This window comes from Aethalodelphis obliquidens, unplaced genomic scaffold, assembly GCF_003676395.1.
Source record: "Aethalodelphis obliquidens isolate GAN/ISIS:26980383/991018 unplaced genomic scaffold, ASM367639v1 scaffold19, whole genome shotgun sequence".
NCBI lineage: Eukaryota > Metazoa > Chordata > Mammalia > Artiodactyla > Delphinidae > Aethalodelphis > Aethalodelphis obliquidens.
Window position 1 is genome coordinate 13,407,563 of NW_020837963.1, and position 21,151 is coordinate 13,428,713.

Genomic DNA, 21,151 nt, shown 5'->3' on the forward strand with positions numbered 1-21,151 from the left:
CCAATGAAATCATATTCTCTTAGGCTGGCCACTGGGTGCCTGGTCATTTTAAAGCTCCCCAGATGATAACAATGTGTATCCAGGGGTGAGAACCACTGTACTGGGGGAAAGCTGGTACATGATTACACAGGGGATTGATTTTGTTGTTTATGGGGTTCTTTTATGACTTAGGGCCATAAAATGGGTCCTGAGTTTCCTGGTGGTCAAAGTTAATAGAAAAACAAAATTAGTTGAAATAATTCTTGTCATCCATCATGGAAAAGCTTACCAATTCCTTAGAAGAAAGCTTTTCCTCCTAGGTCTGAAATAAATGTCTTGTTTGAGTCTTCTTACAGGAAACACTGAACGTTAAAGATCATGATTTTATTTATTTTTTAAATTTTTTTGCTGTGAGGCCAAGATCATTTTCTTTTTACATCTTTATTGGGGTATAGTTGCTTTACAATGGTGTGTTAGTTTCTGCTTTATAACAAAGTAAATCAGTTATACACATACATATGTTCCCATATCTCTTCCCTCTTGCGTCTCCCTCCCTCCCACCGTCCCTATCCCACCCCTCTAGGTGGTCACAAACCATCTCGCTGAAAGATCATGTTTATAAACACCTCTACAATACATGACATAAGGCAAGTTTCATATTGTAGTTTCTCATAATCATGCCTTAGGGAAAGCCAAGGGCATGACCCCAGAGTGCAGGCAGGTGTAGACTGCCCTGGTGGGGTTGTTGGAGCAGAATCATGGCAACAGGACAGGGAGAGGAAGTAGGACACACTCCTACAGCTCCCAGATGATACAGCCTCACCCAAAGATAAAGTCCAGAACTGTGCTCCTCTAGGGCTGTAGGAAGGGTGTCCTGTGTAATTAGAAATTATAATTTTCTATTAGAAAAATTTTAAAAAGATTACCCTCCCTCCCATAATATAAACTGTACAGAACTTAACAAAGACCTGGCTAGCGAGGATAAAGACGCAAGGACTCCTATACTATATAAGTCACAGGCACGGTGAAGAGCATATTAGAATAGGGGTGTGTGCCTGTGTGTGTGTGTGTGTTTGTAAATCTTCATGAAAAGAAAAATATTCTAGGCCTGAAAAGGTTGAAAAACTTTGGTCTGGACAGAATGTACAGAGAACTGTCTTTTGAACTGTGCCTCCCTAAAGATGATTTTTTTCTCAGCTGGGCTTTTGTGGCATCTAAGTACTGTGGACTTAATGGCTCAAGATAGGTGGGGAAGGCTTCTGAGTACGGGGTTGACTCCAAGAGGCTTTGTCTTGAAAGAAAATCCTGAGTATGGCACGCATTTAAGCCACAGTAATGTCGTAGGAGGCAAAGGAGAGCTTAGGTTAGAGGATGAGCGTTTCCCTTCTTTCGAAAACGATCTACATGGGCACAAACTGATACTTAGCAAAGTAGCTGCGGTTTGGATCACGTGAGTTCTGCTTTCTGAAACAACTAACTTGAATGAAAATCCTAAAGGCACCCTGCGAATACCAAAGAGGGCACTTTGATGTTTTTTTCAGAGGCAAATGCATGTTGTTTCTGTTTTCTTTTTGAACCCACAACTGTACTTAACATCTAAATTTAAGGAAAGGCTTCCTGAAAAAGTCGAGTGACGAATTTCTCTCTTATTTAAACTAGTCTCTGGCGTTCCTATAAATCTGATGGATTAAATGAACTGCTTGCTAGACAAACAGTAGCTGGGATGTGGGAAGAATTCCTACCGTGGCTAATAGGACGTCTTAATGGTTTGCATATGCAGAGGATTACCTTAAACTTGAGTCTGAGATTTCACGTTGCGGCTCACAAAAGAGCTGCCTTTTCTTCAAAGAATCACGCTGTTTTCGAGTGGGTGGGTGTGTACTCAGAGCGGGCGCTGTGTTGGTTTTGTTCCGTGTAAGGTTGACAAGGCAGTAGCGACTTGCGGCCACACCGGGGCAGCCTCTTCCCGGCTGGCGGCCGGGCCAGGCGGATCGGCGCCGGGGCGCCGACAAAGCACCGAAGTTGAGCTTGCCAACAATTTAAAGGGGTCCAGAAACATCCATCTTCCCCCCTTTAACAATTACGGCGAGCTCAGGGGTCTTGGTGAAAAGACCTCGGGGAAGAGAAATGGACTTTCTTGTGGAAAATGCCTTCAGCGGCCCCAAATGCCCAACCCGCCCGCTCCCCAAAGCGGAGGGAAAGCGGGAGCGGGAGGGGAGGGTGGGTCAGCTCCGAGGGGACCCGCTTCACGGCTGGGGAGTCCGCGGGGAACCGCAGGGGAGCGAGGGGGTGGGGTGGGCACTGGGGCCGAACTCCATCGCCCCCGCGCCCGCGGCCCGCCCCCCAGCCCGGCCTGTGATTGGCTTGGGGGGCGCGTGTGCCCGCCCCGGCGAGGCGGGGAGGATCCCCTCTGAGCGCGGGGCGGGAGGAGGCGGAGGAGGGGGCGGGGAGAGCGGGGGCCGAGAGGGAGCGAGCGTGGGGGCGGACGAGCCGGGTTCCAGAGATCAGAGAGCAGGCTCGGAGAGGGGCGGAGAGCGGCGGGCGAGCTGGGAGGGAGGGAAAGCCCGGCGGGCGCTGCGCCGCCGCCGCCCGCTGCACGCCGCGCTCTCGGGACCGCCGGCCCGCAAGGCCCCGCAGCCTTCCGGGAGGAAGCGGCGCAGGCAGCGGCCGGGGCGCACGCGCTCGGGCTCCCTCACCTGCCGGCGCCCGGCGGGACGCGCGCAGGGCCGGACGGCCCCGGAGGAGGAGGGAAGACCTGGCCGCCCGCGCCGCAGCCCAGCAGCCCGGGAGCACGTCTGATCCCGCGCGGGGGGCCGGCTCCATGGCGACCGGGCTTGGGGAGGCGGTCTACGGACTTTCGGAAGACGAGGTGAGCTGCGCCCCCTTCCCGACGGGACTCCCCGGGAGGTTCCTGTCCGGCGGCGGCAGGGAGTGGGGAGTGGGACGACCCCTTGGGTGCGCGTCCCCCGCCCCTGAAGGGGGACCCCAAAGGCGGGAGCGTCCGGGAGCGGGGTCCCGGTGGGGTGCTCGCTTCTTCCGCCCCGAGCCTGCCGCCCCTCCCCCCCCGGCCCTGCGCATTGTTTGTAAATAAAGCGGCGCGACGCCCAGCGAGCCTGGGGTTCACTTGCCGCTCCCCGCCTTTGGGTGGAAGGAGGGCGCGTGCGCTTCTCAGCCCGCGTGTTCCTTTCCTCCAAGCCGCGTCTCTTGGGGCTGTGGGGCAACTTTCCGCCTTTCGCCCCTGCAGCCCGGGAGTCCATGACGTGTGTCACGTCTGGGTCGCGGGCTGGAGACCCGCGCCGCGCGGGGGAGCCCGGGGCCGCGGCAAAACCTGGATTGTCTCCCCCTGGAACTTTCTAATGATGGTGTCAGCAAGTGTTCTGATGCGTGTGTGCTTGTTACGGTGGGAGAGAGTGAAACGTTCTGAGCTGTGCGTGTCCGACCCTCTGTCTTGCAGAGTCTAAAGCCAGGAGTGTGGATTTCGGGGTCTTTTTGGTGGGGGGAGGAGATCTAGGATGGGGGCAGGTGCTGCTGGAAACTTGGGGGAAGCTTGCAGCCCTGCCATTTTTTTTTTCCCTCTCCGGGATCCAGCACCTCCGGGGTGGGTGGAGAGAGGAAAGCTCAATTGATCCTTTTTATTGATGAAGCGAATTAAGTAAGCCACGCCCCCGAGGCTGTCGTTTCGCCTGGAAAGGGCTTTGTTTTTACCCTCACTCTCTCCTCGCCGGTTCCCACTCCCCCCTTTTGAGAAGATCCTGCTACATCACTGCTTAGACCTCTCCCGACCAGCCACGCTCGGGTCTTATTAGTGTGTTGCTCTGCCAAAAGTGGGGTGGGCGGCTGTCGCTGGCGCGGCGTGACGGGCAAGCTGGATGGAGCAGGTAGGAGGGGTTTGCCATCTGGCGGGGCGCGCGTTTAGGTCTGGCTCCCCTTTCGAGAGGTGAATTTACAACCCAAGAGGCATTACTCAGCGGGGAGGTATTTCCTATCCTGGTTGTGCATTTCATGATAAGTTAATGTCTGGAAATTCAAGGATTTCTGGGTTTCTCTTTCTTCCTCTCCTTTCTTTTCTGAGATCCCCTCTTTCTCTGGCGATAGGGGTGGGGTTAATAGACACGACCACGTTATGGCTTCTCTCCCACCCTGGTAGTGTGTGTGTGTGTGTGCGCGCGCGCGCGCTCCGTAAGTGTGTAATGGAATAGGTGTTTTAGGGTGGAGAAGGTGGTGTGGGTATGTTCCCCCCCTTAATGTTGCTAGGTAAAGCTTGCTGTGGTATTTATTTTATCAAAGAATGATCGCAATGCAAATAATGTGATTGGCGTTTCCGATCATTTTGCCATGCTGGGCTCTTGTAAAATATTTCCCCCCCTTTTGTGCACTTACCTGAGGATGGGTGAAAAGTAACAGTGTTTCACTTACCCAGGGGGATCTCCTCTCCCTGTTTTCTCTTTGAGGAGCTTACTCTTTCATTCTCTACTTCTCCATTTAATTAGTAGCGGTAGAGGGCAGGCAGTGAGCTTTTAGAAAGGTGGTGAGATACACATTCCCAAACAAAGGGGCATGAAGACAGCTGCCTTTCATCTTAGGTCTTTTTAAAAAAATGACTTATTATGATTATTATTAAAAATCCCTGGAAAAGAGAATTCTTAAAGAGCGTTTTGGGAAAAGCAGCTGGATAAATGAATCACATGCATGTCAGTGTAGTTTCTGCTTTGTCTGCATTTACAGTTAGTGTCAGAATCGACCCAGAGCACATCTTACCACTTTTGTCTAGGTGAGTTAATACTGATGATCTTAATTGGTGTCTGGGGCAAAAGTGAAGGATGGAATGTAAACAGAATCAGGGTGTGTGAGTGTGTGTGTTTGTGTATGACTGGGTTCACTCCTGTATGTTGCTGGAGGGGAATTTAGGGCTGTATAGGGAATAGCAAGAGGTGATGAGGACATTATATTGATTGATTGAGTGGTGGCCATGTTGGTGATACTATTTAGTTCCACACACTATTCCAAAAGACAGGTCACATCTGTCTTCCCTTTTCAGCTTGCCTTACCAGTGGTGAGGAAAAAAAAAAAGGCAGGGCTGTTTTGATGACTTCACATTTTTATGGTATTTGCTTTTTATGGGAGGTTTCATGCTGTCAGGTTGCCCTTCGGAAGATCAGGGATTGCCTTCGTGGAATATTAACAAGAAATTGTTGAATTTGAACAGCTTGTTTTGTCTTCCTGAGTTAGCCTGTGTAAGAAAACAAATGGAAGATTTTAACAGGCTCTTAAAGTAGATGCCTGATGAAACAAACAGCAGGGTTGTTTTCCCAAGGCGTTCGCTTCAGCTCATACAGTTGGTGTGCTGTAGATCATCACAAAGATATTTTGATTGCTGTGTGGAAGAGTCACCTTATAAACCTCTTAGCTAAATAGGCATTCGTACCTAGCAAATTTCATAAAAGTTTGTATTTTCATTGAAGGTTGGTGAAAAGCATTATCGTGTGTTTGGCATGCACTTAGTTGTAGCCCGTCACAGAAAGACGCTTTAGCTCTAAGCACTGCTGGTGATGAAGCATTGCATTAACCCAGAAAATCGCGGGATGCCAAGACAGAGGGCATTGTTCCTAGGTCTGTCCAGCTTGTCAAATGAAAGGGATTAAATGTGGGCTTTGCTTGTGTGAGTGCATGTGCTGTTTATTTTTTATTGTGCCTTTCTGGCTGGGGTTCCTCTGGTGAATTATAGTTCATATTCACCCGGATTCAAATTAAGTCCATTTAGGTAATCAAATTGGAAATTGCTATCAGACGAAGGGCTTTTGGTATTGGAGGGATTAGCAGATTAAGCAAATTTCTGATTCAGGGCCCAGGATCAGATTTGATTTGGAATCAGAACAGTTTGGACTAGTTTCTGCATTTGGCTTAGTTCCTTGGTGGTTTTTTGTTTTTGTTTATTTTTTGGCAAGCTGCAGCCCATTTTGGCATAGTTTACTCGTGAATGTTGCTGTTAACCTTCTGAAATCTTTTATTACAGCATCTCAGAAAGGTATCCTTTATTTACAAGATTTTCTGGTGAGTGAAAGTTTGATAACTTTTTCCTTAGATATGGCATTTACATTTTTTGGCGGTTAGAATGAAACAAATGGCATAGAGACGAAGGCCAGGCTGACGTGGGATGATACTTTGACACCCTCCCTCTTTATTTTATGCAAATAAGGATAGTTGGCTAACGTTTCATATGTTTTCTCTACACCTGGCACTGTGTTAAGCCTTTATGCACTTACCGTCTCATTTAATTGTTGTAAGAACCCAGTGAGGTGTGCTATGATTTACAGATGAATGGAGGCTCAGAGAGGTTAAGTGACCTGCATAAGGACCCAGGGCGAGTTAAGTTGTAGAGCCAGGATTTGAACCCAGTTCTGTTGATTCCACAACCCTAGTTTTTAACATGCTCCCTCTCTTCCAAGTACTTGAAAAGTCTTCATAACTAAGTTATTCAGGATAATGTAGGAGATAAATGTCAGGGGTTGTAAACTGATGGCTTCTGGCCACAGTTGACCAGGGACCCTGCTTAGTATTATCTCCATAGTGTTTTAAATCTTGGGAATTTTCATGGAAAATGGTAAAAATCTGACTTCATTGGGGCTACATTCTCACCTGGCAAGTTAATGGGTCTGAGTTGTGGCCCTTGAGATGTGGCAGCTGTGCTACAGTTGCCACGGTCTCTTCTTCTCCTATAGTCTTAGGAGTCTTCTTGCTCATTTGCATATAATTACCCGCTTCATAACAAACATTTAAGGTTAACCTTTGGCATAGATATAGTATTTTCTTTACTCCAAGATGCTGTCAATTTTAAGATGCACCACTCTTTTGTCGACCACTAAGAAAAGAAAAGCTATCAAGCTGTGATAATACTGTTGATTTCATGAAGCATCATTATTTCAGAGATGTTAAAATATGAAAACAAGGATGTGTTAGAATTTATTACTTACTCTAACCGGAAGCCTGGGATAACCCTGGGTCATCAGTTTCAAACACCACGCCCCATCAGTCAGTAATTTTTTTTTGTGACTGTGTTGTGTCTTCGTTGCTGTCTGTGGGCTTTCTCTAGTTGTGGTGAGCAGGGGCTACTCTTCTTCGCGCTGCGCGGGCTTCTCATTTCGGTGGCTTCTCTTGTTGCGGAGCACGGACTCTAGGCGTGTGGGCTTCAGGAGTTGTGGCACATGGGCTCAGTAGTTGTGGCTCACAGGCTCTAGAATTCAGGCTCAGTAGTTGTGGCGCACGGGCTTAGTTGCTCTGAGGCATATTCCCAAACCAGGGATCGAACCCCATCTGCGGGTTCTTAACAACTGCACTACCGGGAACGTCCAGTCAATAATTTAAAGTCAGCTCCACTCAGATTCCTGCTCTTCTGTCTCAGAGAAAAGGGCTAGCATAAGGGAAATGCTCTTAAGTGGACATCAGCAGAGAAGAAACAGGGAACCTAGCTGCTGGGCCACCTGATTAGCCACATGTGAGTAATTGAGAATAGTCGTTAATGTATAGAATGTGGTCCATGTGTGTTTTCTAGAGATTACTTGAGAAACCCTGCAGGCCATCTTTGCAGCTGTGCAAAAAATGGTCACAAGATTGCTTTCAGAAATTACAGTTTGGGTATTGTTTGGATCTGAAGGAGGATGCTGAGAGGCCACTTCTCAGAGGAACATAAGCCTTGTCCCTTCATTCCAGCTCCAAGTGCCTGCTGGAGTCAGGCCTATCCCTGCTGATCGGGGAGCTCTCTACCCAGGACATGGGCTACCCCAGTTACATGTGTCATTACTGCTAACATTTGAGAAACAGATCCTAAAAGGGCCTAGGTTTTATGGTGACATTTGAAAGCAGTTTTTAAAATTGGCCAATATAATGTACTGGTTTTGTTTTGCTTTGTTTTGCGGTACGCGCGCCTCTCACTGCTGTGGCCTCTCCCGTTGCGGAGCGCAGGCTCTGGACGCGCAGGCTCAGCGGCCATGGCTCACGGGCCCAGCCGCTCTGCGGCATGTGGGATCTTCCCGGACCGGGGCACGAACCCGCGTCCCCTGCATCGGCAGACGGACTCTCAACCACTGCGCCACCAGGGAAGCCCTAACGTATTGTTTTAAATTCTCCTCTCTGTTGGTTTTTCTTTGCTTCAAGGAGTCTATGGAATTTGCAAGAAATTGACATTCTAATGTATAGTCTGCTGAATTTTATAGTCAGAATGTTTATTTGAATTATGTCCTCACTGAAAAGTAGTTTCCTTAAGGAATACAATTTTTTGGTCAAAGGCATGAGGAGAGTGGCAAATGGGAATCCTCAGATGACTGCAAGTTCTTTTCCATGTGGAATGCAATTTAATTTAAATTTTATTATATTTCATTTTTTTGGCCTCGCCATGAGGCTTGCGGGATCTTAGTTTCCCAACCAGGGATTGAACCCTTGCCCCCTTCAGTGGAAGTGCAGAGTCCTAACCACTGGACCACCAGGGAAGTCCCCAGAATGCAATTTAAAGGGAAGTGATTGAATGGGGCCTGGGCACCTGTCTCTTCAATGCAGCGAGTGCCCACATCACCAAGGAAACTTCCTTGGAAAGTTGTTTGGGAATTGTGGGAGCATCCGTATGCTTGGTATACGTTCAGGAGAAATATGAATAATCTCAAGAAAGAAACCCCTGACGTTAAGAATGGTTTTGGAATGTGACATCATCACAGCAGTACTTTAGAATTCCTGCTACATTGCTTCTGCACGCACCCCAAAGGGAAGAAACTGTATGTTCATTGATAATTCATAACCTTTCTGTATTGTGCAGTTATTTATATAATACCATAAAAACATGGTAGTATGTGACTGGTGGAAGAAACAAATTAATTTCTCTGTGATAGATTGAGATCATATTAAATTTTTAATTTTGAGTTAAGAAGACGTTTAAACAGGTTTTATTGCTGCTTTTGAATTTTGGGTCCTAGACAAGTAACAGCAGTCAAAAGAGACCCTAACTGGAGTTTTTAAGCATTTTGATGTGGTAGGTCTTTGAGTAAGTGTTTCTGTCCTACTGATAGATTTGGGAATTGGTAATAAACCTGACTACATAGTGATCTTTTGACAATCCATGTAAAAGAGGATTAAAATAATAAACGAGTCATATGATGATGATAAGTATTAAGGTCGTAGGATTAAGGAAGAGCATGAGAAGTGTGACAGTGTTACTTTCTGTTTTTATATTGTTTCTCTTCCAGGTCACAGTATAAACAAATATATTTCATTTTCCGACTATAGGTGGCAACGTTTGTACTGTTCCTGTTTAATGATGTTACTGTTGGCGTTGCTTGTTGGTGGAATATAGAAATGGGAGGATACTTTAGAGATGAGGATAAAGAAACTAGATTTAGAAAACAATATTCGCCTGTTAACTAAAAAGTCAGTTCTTTACTAAAAACACTTAAAGTGATATTTCTCATTGTGGGCAGTATCAGGAATCATCTGTTTTCCAAGTTTTTCAGGGTTCCTCTTATTCAGAACATATTAAAATTTGGGGGAGGGACAGGCATTTGGATTTGGGGGAAAAAGCCCCCATAACATACAAACACACAGGAAAGGTCCTTTGAGAACCACTGTCACATCCTTTCTTCTTGGGTGCATAAGGACTTCTGAATAATTCTCCTTGCATTGTACAGACCGTTTCATGATTGCTGTCATTGACTTTGAGAGAAACTAACAATCTTCACTACTCCCGGGTATTGAATTGCTGGAGATATTCTTGGTTCCTGAGGCAAGACCGCGGCTCAGGTTCCGGCAGAGAGAAAAGCAGTGCTTAGAGATCTGGGACACTTATTTCATGGAAATATAAGATCTCCTATAGGCATAATGTTTTATTCTGAACCCGTGTGGCCTGAATTAGGCTTTAGGTGAGAAGAGCTGTGTTACATAAGCACGTCCCAGGTAATGAGCTTGAATTTGACGCTTTGGTCGACTTTTTTTCCCTGAGTTCAGAGTCCCGTATTGATTCAAAACTGGCCAAATTTAATGGTGAGGCTATCAGATTCCCTTGCTGTCATCAAATTCACTGTTTGGTGACTTCTTGGCAGGCAGGCGTCCACTGAGAGACTTCGTATTCTTTTTATGCTTCCTATTCACCAGGAAAAAAGGGCCATTCAAAAATGACTTTTCTTTTAGTGTAAAATGCTGCGACGTGAAATCCATCCTGTGAAGATGCCCCCTGGCGGGGTTTGTAGGGATGGTGGCCCCATGCAGGGGATGAACACACCCAGGGAATAGTCCCATTGCTGGTTAGGGTGGTGGCCCATCACCCGGGACTTGTCAGGGCTTCCCAGATAATGCTGAAGTGAATTTTTTTTTTTTTTTGCGGTACGCGGGCCTCTCACTGTTGTGGCCTCTCCCGTTGCGGAGCACAGGCTCCGGACGCACAGGCTCAGCGGCCATGGCTCACGGGCCCAGCCGCTCCGCGGCATGTAGGATCCTCCCGGACCGGGGCACGAACCTGTGTCCCCCGCATCGGCAGGCGGACTCTCAACCACTGCGCCACTTGAGTGGCTTAGGTCACCTCTGAGGTCACCTCTGTCTTCCAGATGGAGACAGTGTGTTCCATCTGTGTGACTAGGTCCCTCCGGACTGAGGGAGCAGACCTGGGTGGGGACCCTGTGGAACAGCGACAAGGGCCTGAGCTGTGCCTCTTGTGATTCTTTTTTTTTTTTTTTTTTTTGTGCCTCTGATTCTTGCCTTTGTTAATACAGTTTTCATATTTTAATTATATTTCCCATTTTCAGCCTTGTTCAAGGCCCGGCTCTTCCTGGTCTCCTCAGGCGCAGTTCTGGATCACACTTCGTGTCTTTTAGAGCACTTTGTAAAGCTGGACTTGCCCTTGTGGGTTGTCATAGTAGTGAGGCAGCTGCAGCAAGAAAGAGGGACAATTCACGCCCACCTGGCTGGAGGTCACGTGGAGCAGCCCCAGTTGAGCATCTGTTTTAATGTTTAAAACTTCAAAGTTAAACAGGTTTTTGGCGATCTGTGTGACTTAAAGTTTTGAATGTACATATTGGCCACCGTGTTAGGTGTCACCAATGCGGGGACTCCAGGGAAGACAGGCTTGGGTCCCAGGTAATGGAGCAGACGACGAAGATCCTCTCTACTGACTTTTCCTGTTGTTTAACTGAAGATGTTTGTATCGAAAGGGTTAGTTTTTATTTACATGTATTAAGTTTTGCTTTTTAGTGCTGGAAGTCACCTTGGTCTGGTTTTCCCAGAAAATGAAAGCAAGCCGATGGTACTTAGAGACTTATTTTGCTTCGTAAGCACTCAGTATTAACTATGCATGAGAAAAAGTGGGTGGATGTGTATCCCGCTCAATTAGAAGCTCTACATACTTCCGACTCTCCCAGCTACTATCAGCTCTCGAAGAATGGGAATCCGTTAAATATCCGGTGCTTCTTTTCTAAGTTTCCATTTTTTTCCTCTCTCAGTTAATCAGTGGTTTATCTTCGGGTGTCACCAGAGTGCTAACTTCATCTTCATTGGCAATTTGGTAAGGAAAGGGGAAGGAGTGTGGGGTTTAAAAAAAAAAGCAAAACCGAGCATCAGTTTGCTTCCTTCTATCCTTTCTTCTCATTCCTTTTGTGCTTTGTATACTGTGTGTGATGATTAGGAAGCAGCTGTAATTAACAGTAAGTTGGTTTTTAAACTTGGAACTGGCTGTATTTCCTTCTCACCTGTTAACTCCTGAGGATAAATGAACGTGGTTCTTGAATTAAGCTGTAACTAGAGTTAGCTGAACTCTGTTGATTTTGAGTTCCAGAGTATGTTTTTGCGGATAACTGAGAAGTTGATATGGGCTGCGCTGCCTGCCTTTGGAATAGAGGTCTTAATTGTCAGTGCGTGTTATTAGTGAAAGAGAACATTTTTTTTTAAATGGAATTTCTTCAGGTTTATTGAGATATACTTGACATATAACATTGTATAAGCTTAAGGTCTACAACATGATGATTTTTTTAAATATATTTTTTAACATCTTTATTGGAGTATAATTGCTTTACAATGGTGTGTTAGTTTTTGCTGTATCACAAAGTGAATCAGCTATACGTGTACATATATCCCCATATCCCCTCCCTCTTGCATCTCCCTCCACCCTCCCTATCCCACCCCTCTAGGTGGACACAAAGCACCGAGCTGATCTCCCTGTGTGATGCGGCTGCTTCCCACTAGCTAGCTATTTTTACATTTGGTAGTGTATATATGTCCATGCCACTCTCAGTGAAAGAGAACATTTAAGCTGGAACTAAGAGCTTTTCCTCCTTTGCTGGGAGAAGTGAGATGGAGAAGGGTATTTATTGTGCAGCCACAAGGATGGGAGAGGGGGTGGGGAGATATTGAAGAATATTTAATAACATGGAGATGACAGTAATATAATAGTACGTGGGAAAAGTAGGTTACAAAACACTGGGTGTGCTGTTTCTCCAAAACAGTAGAATCCTATTGTGGTTAAAAGTGTTTATGCATAGGGCTTCCCTGGTGGCGCAGTGGTTGAGAGTCCGCCTGCCGATGCAGGGGACACGGGTTCCTGCCCTGGTCCGAGAAGATCCCACATGCCGCGGAGCAGCTGGGCCCGTGAGCCATGGCCGCTGAGCCTGCGCGTCCGGAGCCTGTGCTCTGCAACGGGAGAGGCCACAACAGTGAGAGGCCCGCGTACCGAAAAAAAAAAAAAAAGGTGTTTATGCATAGGAAAATGACCAGGAATATAACCCATGATGTTAATGGCAGTTATCTTTAAGAAAAGGAATTACAGGTACTTTTTCTTGTCTTTTTTGCTTGCTTAATGTTTTCTATATTTCTACAACAAACTTTTTTTTTTTCTTAACATAAGAATAAGTCTGAAAATGAGGTAGAAAGAAACCTCCCAAATGCATGTGCTTCAGGCTTTGGGTAAAATTAGAGCACTTGTTCCATCCAGATATTATAGTGTTTGCTCAGTTGGGCACATTTTATCAACGCCCTGCTTTGTGCTTTGTATCTGAGGACATCAAGGTCGTTGCGTTGCCACTTGTGCCTTTCAGTAGCCTCCCAAGGTGGGAAGTGGAGGGGAGAGGTAAAAGGTTGGTTATTTTTTCAGAAAAAGTGGCTGGTAGATCCAATCTTCTTTTCACCAGCAGCTTGCAAACTAGATGTTTCATTTTCTCCACTGTAGACACGTATGATTTTTCATCCTTCAGGGCACTACAGTTGCATTAAAGTCATTTAAATCTATAGTAGTGTTCTGACTTTTTCATGTGTGTACTATGAAAATGGTGACCTGTGATCAAACTCAAATTTGTTTCTCTGTATTTTGTTTTCTTGGGTTTCGAGTGAGAGGTCTTGTCGTTACCTAATTGCAGCCTTGAGTAGCGTTTAGATATCAAGGTGACAACTGAATAGCTATAGTCATAGGGACACATAACAGAGTGGCTGGAAGCTCTTCTTTGTTTTGCCTTCAAGCTAAGTAACGTCCCTTGAGTAACGTCCCTCAAGTGTCATTGTTTCCCAGGGTATGTTTCATGGTCGTTCCTTCCTGAACGGAAGGACAGAGTTGGCAAATACTATGTTACATCTAACCTGGGACATCGCTCTATCCCCCTTCCATCAGCCTTTTAGTGTTGATAAGTGTGTTTAATATGGTGGTAGGTTCCTTGCACACTTATCTCCTCCGTATCCCCCATCCTCCCCAAAGTTACAGCTTACAGGTGATGGTATCTTAGAATTGTGGCACTTGAGTTGGCCAATCTCAACTTGTGTGTTATGGTAGCTCCTTGATAGTTGTTATGGCGACTCCAGCCTCATCTCTCTTGTTCAGTTATGATGTGTCTGTTAAGAAGTACCCACCTGGACCGTAGGACAAGGGCCAGCTCAATGATATCATCGAGGAATCAAGTTTGTTTTTCATGACTCCGCTATCTACAGCCTGGCCCTGTTCAGAGGCCTTATTGGTCTGAGGGTGGCTGCCAGTGGCACTTAGAGCTTTGTTCTCTTTTCCTCCTTGCAGAGGAAAGATAATCGCTTCCTGTGGCTTTCCGCTTAAGATAAATGAAATTTCATTCCCATAATCACCCAGGAAATCTCTCGTTGTGTCTCGCTGGCCCACAGAAGCTTCGCTCTGCTCATCCCTCAACCAGCCAGTGGGAAAGAGGGGGTGGAATTACCTTTATTGCCTTACTGTTTCAGCCCATAGTGCACCTGTTGGATAATTCACCCACCTTCAGAAATGTCCATGACTTCATGAAATCACATGCTCCCTTTCCCCAGGGAGGCAACCCAGATATTCATTTAAGTATTGCAGGGATCTCTGGGTGATACACTGTCGCTTCTCTTCCACCTGCAAGAAGGTTTTTTTTTTGGTCTAGTGACTATGGCTTAATTGGTTATGTTCCCCCCCAACCATCCAGCCTCCAGTGGTGAAGAAGGAACAGGTTATTACAATAAACCTCCCGTTTGGAGAGGGAGAAAATAGGGAAGCTCAGGGTGGATGGTTGCTGGCGGAACAGGAGTAATGAGTTGCTGCCTTGGTCAGCCAGTCCGGCAGCTTCCGGCTCTGCTGCGTTGTGTCCAGTGTGAGGATCCTCCTTGGTCCTTGTCTTCTACAGCCGTGCCTGGATGGATGGGAACTGGCAGAGCGCCTCCTCTTGGGTCCTGCTTGGTGTGGGTTTGGAACTGCAGGGTGGTTTGTCTGGGAGTTGAGCAGCCATAGGCTGGCATCATCTGAGCTGAATACGTGGCAGTGTTGCTCCCATGAAAACTTAGGTTCCGGGTGTTTTTGCTTCCAGTCAATTCCATGGGCTGGTAGTGACAGCCAGTGATCTTATCTAGATGAAGTCGGTGCTTCTGGGAATTTCTGTGTTTTAGTGACAGGTCTCTATGCCCTACTCATCCCATTGTTTCTGCCTCAGGGTGATTCGAAAAATAGCCTCCGATGAAGAGGCACAAAGTTTGCGTCCAACAGACAACAGGGCACTTAAACTCACTCTCCCTTTGCTTTACCTGCTCAGAATGACCAACTTCTCCAGCCTGGTACTGTGGGACTCACAGGACCCTCCACCTACCCCACCCCGCTTCGGGCATTCCAATTTTATTTATAATGCTACTGTATCACAAAATCTGTGATAGTTAGGGCTCTTGATTGCAAGCAACAGCGACCAATTCTGATGAATTTGAGCAGAAAGGGATTTATTGAAGGCATTTTGCATAGCACAGAAGTACCTGGAAAGCTGGAAAGCCAAACCTGGGCAGTGGTCAGGGACTAAGGGAGGCTGGACACCCAGAATTGCAGCCAGAGAGCCTGCAGGAAGCATCTGACAAGGGCTCCAGGGCTCTTAGACGCTGAATGCCACCTCCGACAGTGTTCCCCACCCGTCTCTGGATGCCGTGTGGCAGGGCTCCACCTGCGGTAGCTGCATCAACTCTCTCATTTCCTACTTGTGTTGCGGGTCCTCACAACCGCTGTCAGTCTCCATGATTCAGCAGGACTCACAAGACCCAGAAATGGGTACACTGACAGTTACAGTTTATTACGTGAAAGGGTAACAAAGCAAAATCGGTAAAGCTGGATAAAGATGCCCGGAGTGACATCCGGAGGAAACCAGCCGGGAGCTTCCAAGAGGCCTCCTCCAGGGGTGTCACACAGGATGTGCTTAATTCCTCTATCAGCTACTGTGATCACGTATAGGAAACATTGTCTACCAGGGAATCTCATTAGAGACTCAGTGCCCAAGCTTTTTATTGGGGACTGATTGTGTAAGTGCCCTCTGCCTACCATGTACTAAAATTCCAGGCTCCCAGAAGGAAGGCAGGTGTTTGCACAGTCTGGGCACGCTGAGGCACACTTAGCATTTAGGGAACGTTTATATCAGTGGAGGGAAGCCAGCCAATCTTGCAAGTGGGCTTTCTAAGGATAGCAGCCTCAGGCCCGCTACACTGATTCTTTTCTGCCCACTGTCTCTTTGCGTCCCTAGTGGGAAAACTCAGGCAGGAGCCTCTGATTGGCTCACCACAACCATGGGCTTACATCCTTGCTGCTGGGGGAGGGGTGCGACGAGTCTGTTTCTTCCCCTTTTAAACTTTTGGTTTCTGTAGTGGGAGATGGACCCAGCCTCCCACCAGAACTCACGCTGTGGGAATCCCCAAACACAGGAAGTGGTGTCTGATGCTGGGAAGCGCAGCATCCCTCTTCCCAGAAGCAGATGCCTCTTAAGCATGAATCAGGCCCTTCGTGGTGAATGAAGGGTTGCATGAAGGGTTGCAGCAGTGAGGCTGGGTGGTGTGAACATTTGCCATCCCGGCATCAGGGAGAGGCTGTGACATGTTTTTGCAAATTTCACGTCCCTGAGGGGGGCAAAGTGCCCCCGCCGGGTGCCATGGGTGTGCACCCGCTCTTCAAGAACTTATAGTATACTATAACAGCAGTTCAGCTGAGAGCTGAATGAGGTGTTGACAGCTGCTTGAGGTTTGGGGACAGAATATTCCAGACAGTGGGGATAGCAAACACAGAGGCAACAAGCTTGAGGAACAGAGAGAGAATTAGCCTGGCTGGAGCATGGGGGGCAGGGGTACTGGCAGGCAATGGTCGGGGGTGTGGACAGGGGACCGATCCAGAGGGCTGGGTTTCTCAGCACAGTTGGGGAGCCATTGGAGGGTTTTAAGCAGAGGAGTAGCAGAATCTGATTTGTGGCTTGAAGCACCTCTGGGGAGAAAGGACTGTTGGGGCAAGGACAAGAATGAAAGCAAGGAGACCAGTCCGGAAACTCCAGTACTGGTTGGTCGAGAGGTGGTGGTGGGTTGGGGTCCAGGGAAGGGCACAGCGCAGTGTGGTGACGTGGATGGATTTGGCCTGTATTTGGAGGAATTGCCTGGCTCTTGATAGAGGGATATGGAGTTACCACCCAGGATTATGGTGTGAGCAATTAGGTGGTCAGTTACCGAGAGGAAGATCTCGAGAGGAAGAAGATTAAGGGGAAATGGGGAAATCCAAAGGACTGTTTTGATTAGGTTAAGAGTAACATACCTACTCAGCCTCCAGATAATGCCAGCGCGCAGGTAGGTGTAAGCATCTGGAGCCCAGTGGAGCTATCGGGGCAGGGGTGGGACGTTGGGGTCCTCAGCATGTGGTTAGCTTGTGGGACCTGGGAACTCGGAGAAATGAGGACTAGCGAGAGGAGAGCACAGGCCCTGGGTCTGTCAGCCTTTGGAGGTCTGGGCGAGGAGGCGTGGCCTCTAACCACGTGTGGCCTCGGGAAGGCTGCGGGGGTGGGGTGGGGTAGTGGGAGTGGTCAGCAGCATCCGGTGGCAGGAGGACAGTGAGTGTGTGTGGACGTGGCTAGGTGGATGCCCTGGTGATCAGGAGTGGGGGAAGGGATGCCCCAGGCAGGAGAGGAAGGAAATGTGGGCATGCAGAGGCAACTCTTCAAAGGAATTTTGCCGTGAACAGGAGTGAAGAGACGTGGCTGCAGCTAAGCAGGGGCCAGGGTCCTGGAGGATGTTTTCTTTTCTCCAGTTGGGAGATACCAGTGTGTGTGGTTGTGGCAGAGAGGGAGAAGGCGATGCAGAAAGTGGATCGGCTCGTGCAGTGAGGTTGGGCTGAAGGCCGAGGGGCCGGCTCTTAGGTGATCACAGCTGTAGAATTTCTGGGCCTACATTTGACATCATCTTGGTGTCGCCGTAAGTGATCCTTCAGTGTCTCAAGCTAAGGAAATAGGACCAAAATTGACTTAATACACCAGTGATGTCCTGCTGCCCAGTGAATGGCAAATAATTGTGTGCCTGGCCGTGTGAACAGAAGTTTCCATTTGCAGTTAAAAAGGCGTGGGAGAGGGCTTCCCTGGTGGCGCAGTGGTTGAGAGTCCGCCTGCCGATGCAGGGGACGCGGGCTCGTGCCCCGGTCTGGGAAGATCCCACCTGCCGCGGAGCGGCTGGGCCCGTGAGCCATGGCCGCTGAGCCTGCGCGTCCGGAGCCTGTGCTCCGCAACGGGAGAGGCCACAAGTGTGAGAGGCCCGCGTACCGCAAAAAAAAAAAAAAAAAAAAAAAGGCGTGGGAGAATTGAGTCGACATCAAACACAGCTGGTAGCAGACCCACATGGAACCCCAAGGAACCAGCGTGGTGACAGCTAGTGCCATAGACCGTAGACCTAGTTTTACACTTCTGTAAATGAAATATCAATCAGAGAATTTCAGACAGCACAGAGAGGAGATTTGAGAATTTTTTAACCTTTTAAACTGAGCATCAAGCTTGAGAAGTACTGTTCTAATGAGTGGTTGAGAACCACAGTTCACTTTCTGGGGTCCTCGGACCTTACTTCTCCATTCGAAGCCCTTTTATAGTCTTATATTTTGTATACTGTTATTTTGTAACAATCACCTTCAGTCTTGTTAGAATGAGGCTGGTCTTAATATACAAAAAGAAGATTAAAAAGTACAGGAAGGGCCGGGAGTGACCAATAATGGACAATTTGATGGATGGGATGAGGTGAGTTGGTAACTCCCAAATTTTGTAACATCCTGTCACTCCAGGGAGGAGGGACTTCTCAGCTTTCCAGTCTTTTTTTTTTTTAATGATTAAAAAAAAATTGAAGTATAGGGAATTCCCTGGCAGTCCAGTGGTTAGGACTCTGCACTCTCACTGCCGAGGGCCCGGGTTCAATCCCTGGTAGGGGAACTAAGATCCCATATTCCACATGCTGTGCGGTGCGGCCAGGAAAAAAAAAAATTGACGTAATGTTAATTTACAATATTATGTTAGTTTCAAGTGTGCAGCAAAGTGATTCAGTTACACATACATAAATAGATGTGTGTTTATATGTATATACACTCTTTCAGATTCTTTTCCATTATAATTTATTACAAGATGTTGAGTATAGTTCCTTATGCTATACAGTGGTTCCTTGTTTACCTGTTTCATACCCAGTAGTGTGTATATGTTAATCCCAAACTCCTACTTTATCTCAGTTTCCCAGTCTTGTTGTGGTGATTTTAACACCTGGGCAACAAAGAACTTGCCCTTCTTTGCCAGGTGACCTTAATTCTAGAGTCTGCGAAATGATGGTTTCAAGCAGATGCTCTGGTCTGGGCAGTGGCAGTTTCAAGGATTTCTTTGCCCTTTTAAAGAATCTGTGGAAACTAAAAACCAGTGTAAAATGATCAAGGGTGAGTCTGTGCCCTTCTTCTTTGGAATGTGTTTGCCTTTTACGGGGGCTTAGAGAAGCAGGAGACCTTTTAGAATTTTAGGGAAGGAGCATAGTTAAGAAAATTTTAAGTAAGTAATGATATAGACTAGAAAAATGGAGGGGTAATCTGTATGGCATGAGCAAATAAGGGTTTTTTTGGACCAGCTGATCTGATGAGATTGTCTAATCTGAGATTCTGTCTTGTGTGGGGCAGCCACGCACGGGGCCTGATGTTGTGCTGGGGACTGAGATGGCCAGTGGCACACAGCCCTTTCTCTGAGGGTCTCACCTGCTTGAGAGGGGCATGTAAACAGCAATCACTTGTGGTCAGTGAAGTAGTAGCAATAACTGTGCAGGACGGTGCTGTTGAGTCTGGGCTGTGAAGGTGGGTGGAAAACACTGGTGTCCGGCTTCGAAAACTGACATCTGAGCTGAGTTTTAGATTAAAATAAGCCAGTAGTTAAAATTCAGGCACTTTTCATGTGCTAGGTGCTGATGTGTATATCTGACGAAAACTCGTGGAGTCTTCACAACAGCTCTTGGAGGTGGGTACTTTTATCTCCATCTCACAGATGGGAAAACTGAGGCACAGAGAGGTTAGCTAACTTGCTTGGGGGTCACAGAGCTAGTAAGTGGCAGAGCCAGAACTCTAACCAAGGCACTCTGGCTGCAGAGCCTGTGGGTGGAACCACCACCCCATGGTGTCTCGGAGCATTTCTCCAGGGAGTGGAGAGGAAGGACAGCAGAGGCATGGGTGGCCCAAGTCACAGGAGGAAGTGGCTCTGTGTGAATAGCCTTGTGGACCTTGTCAAGGAACTGGAACTTTATCTTCTGAAGTACTTTGAGAACCCACATAGATCTGTGCTTTTCTAAGGCTCACCACGCAGCACCGGAAGAATGGATGTGAGGTTGGGCCACAGTGGGAGGTCCTGCAGCTGGCTGGGCAGAGTTGGTGGTGATGACAGTGGAACCAACCAAGCCGGCGGGGAGGCGGGGTAAATGCAGGAGGTATATAGGAGACGGAAGGCATTGGATGTGGTTACTGATTGATTAGCTGAGAAAAAGGGAGCAGTCTAGAATAAATCCCCGCCACCCAGGTTTGTTTCAGAAGACTATTGGATGAGAGGAAGGGAGAAACCCTTTTTAAAATTAAATATTTACTAAATACCTGGTACGGTGGTTTTAAACTGTGGAGTAAGCCCCCTGCCCCCTGAAACACTTGGCAGTGCCTGGAGACATTTTTGGTCGTTACAACTTAGGAGGTGCTACCGGCATCTAGTGGGTAAGGCCAGGGATGCTGGTAAACATCCTATAAGGCACGGGATGGCTGCCGCGATGAAGAACTCTCTGGCCCCAAATGCCAGTAGTGCCAAGGTGCAGAAGCCCTGCACTAGTATATACCAGTTTTACGTGGTTATCTAATTTAATCCATTAACCCATCATGTGAGATTATTAAATATTCTTTTCCACGTTTTTCAGATGACAAAAGCAAGGCTTAGAGAGCATGGGTGGCTTGGCCAGAGCCACAGAGCTAGTTAAGTGCCAGAGTTGGAATTTGAACCCGGGTCTTCTGTCTGTCCCAGTGTAGACGTGCCCTTTTCAGTTCTCCTGCTGTTTTATTCCTTGCAGAGCTGCAAAGGAAGCGGCACATTGAATTGTGGGGCTCTTTTTTCTATAGTGCTGGCTCCAGACTGGAGAAGGCAGGAAGGAAGGTGGTTATTTATACGCAGCTCTGCACAGGATCGGATTTTCCAGTCCTGAAGGTCTTACAGCAGGCAGTTCACAGAAGTTATCACTGTCTAGATGTCGGCTTTCTCCTGCAAATATGAATCTGTACCATCTTTTCCTTTTAAAAATACTACTGTTAAGGTAAAATAAAATGTGAAAATGATCATTTTAAGCCCTATTTATTCCCTGTGCATATTAACCATTGCAGCTTCTCAGTAATTTAATTACTGAGTGTCCCTTGGGGGAGAGATTGGGA

At 47.4% G+C, this 21,151-nt stretch overlaps 1 protein-coding gene across 5 annotated transcripts in view; it reads left to right on the forward strand.

The window, feature by feature from the left end:
- Window positions 1-2,506: 2,506 nt before the first annotated feature.
- The window catches only part of NEDD4L (NEDD4 like E3 ubiquitin protein ligase), a 344,189-nt gene continuing 325,544 nt past the window's right edge, over window positions 2,507-21,151 (forward strand). For 3 of the 5 annotated variants that reach the window (XM_027118612.1, XM_027118614.1, XM_027118616.1), the window contains exon 1: window positions 2,508-2,848. In XM_027118612.1, coding sequence (XP_026974413.1) covers window positions 2,801-2,848 — 48 coding nt within the window. In that variant the 5' untranslated portion in view covers window positions 2,508-2,800. Of the gene's footprint in view, window positions 2,849-21,151 lie in introns of all 5 variants that reach the window. The other 2 variants (XM_027118610.1, XM_027118611.1) reach the window with 1 other exon arrangement.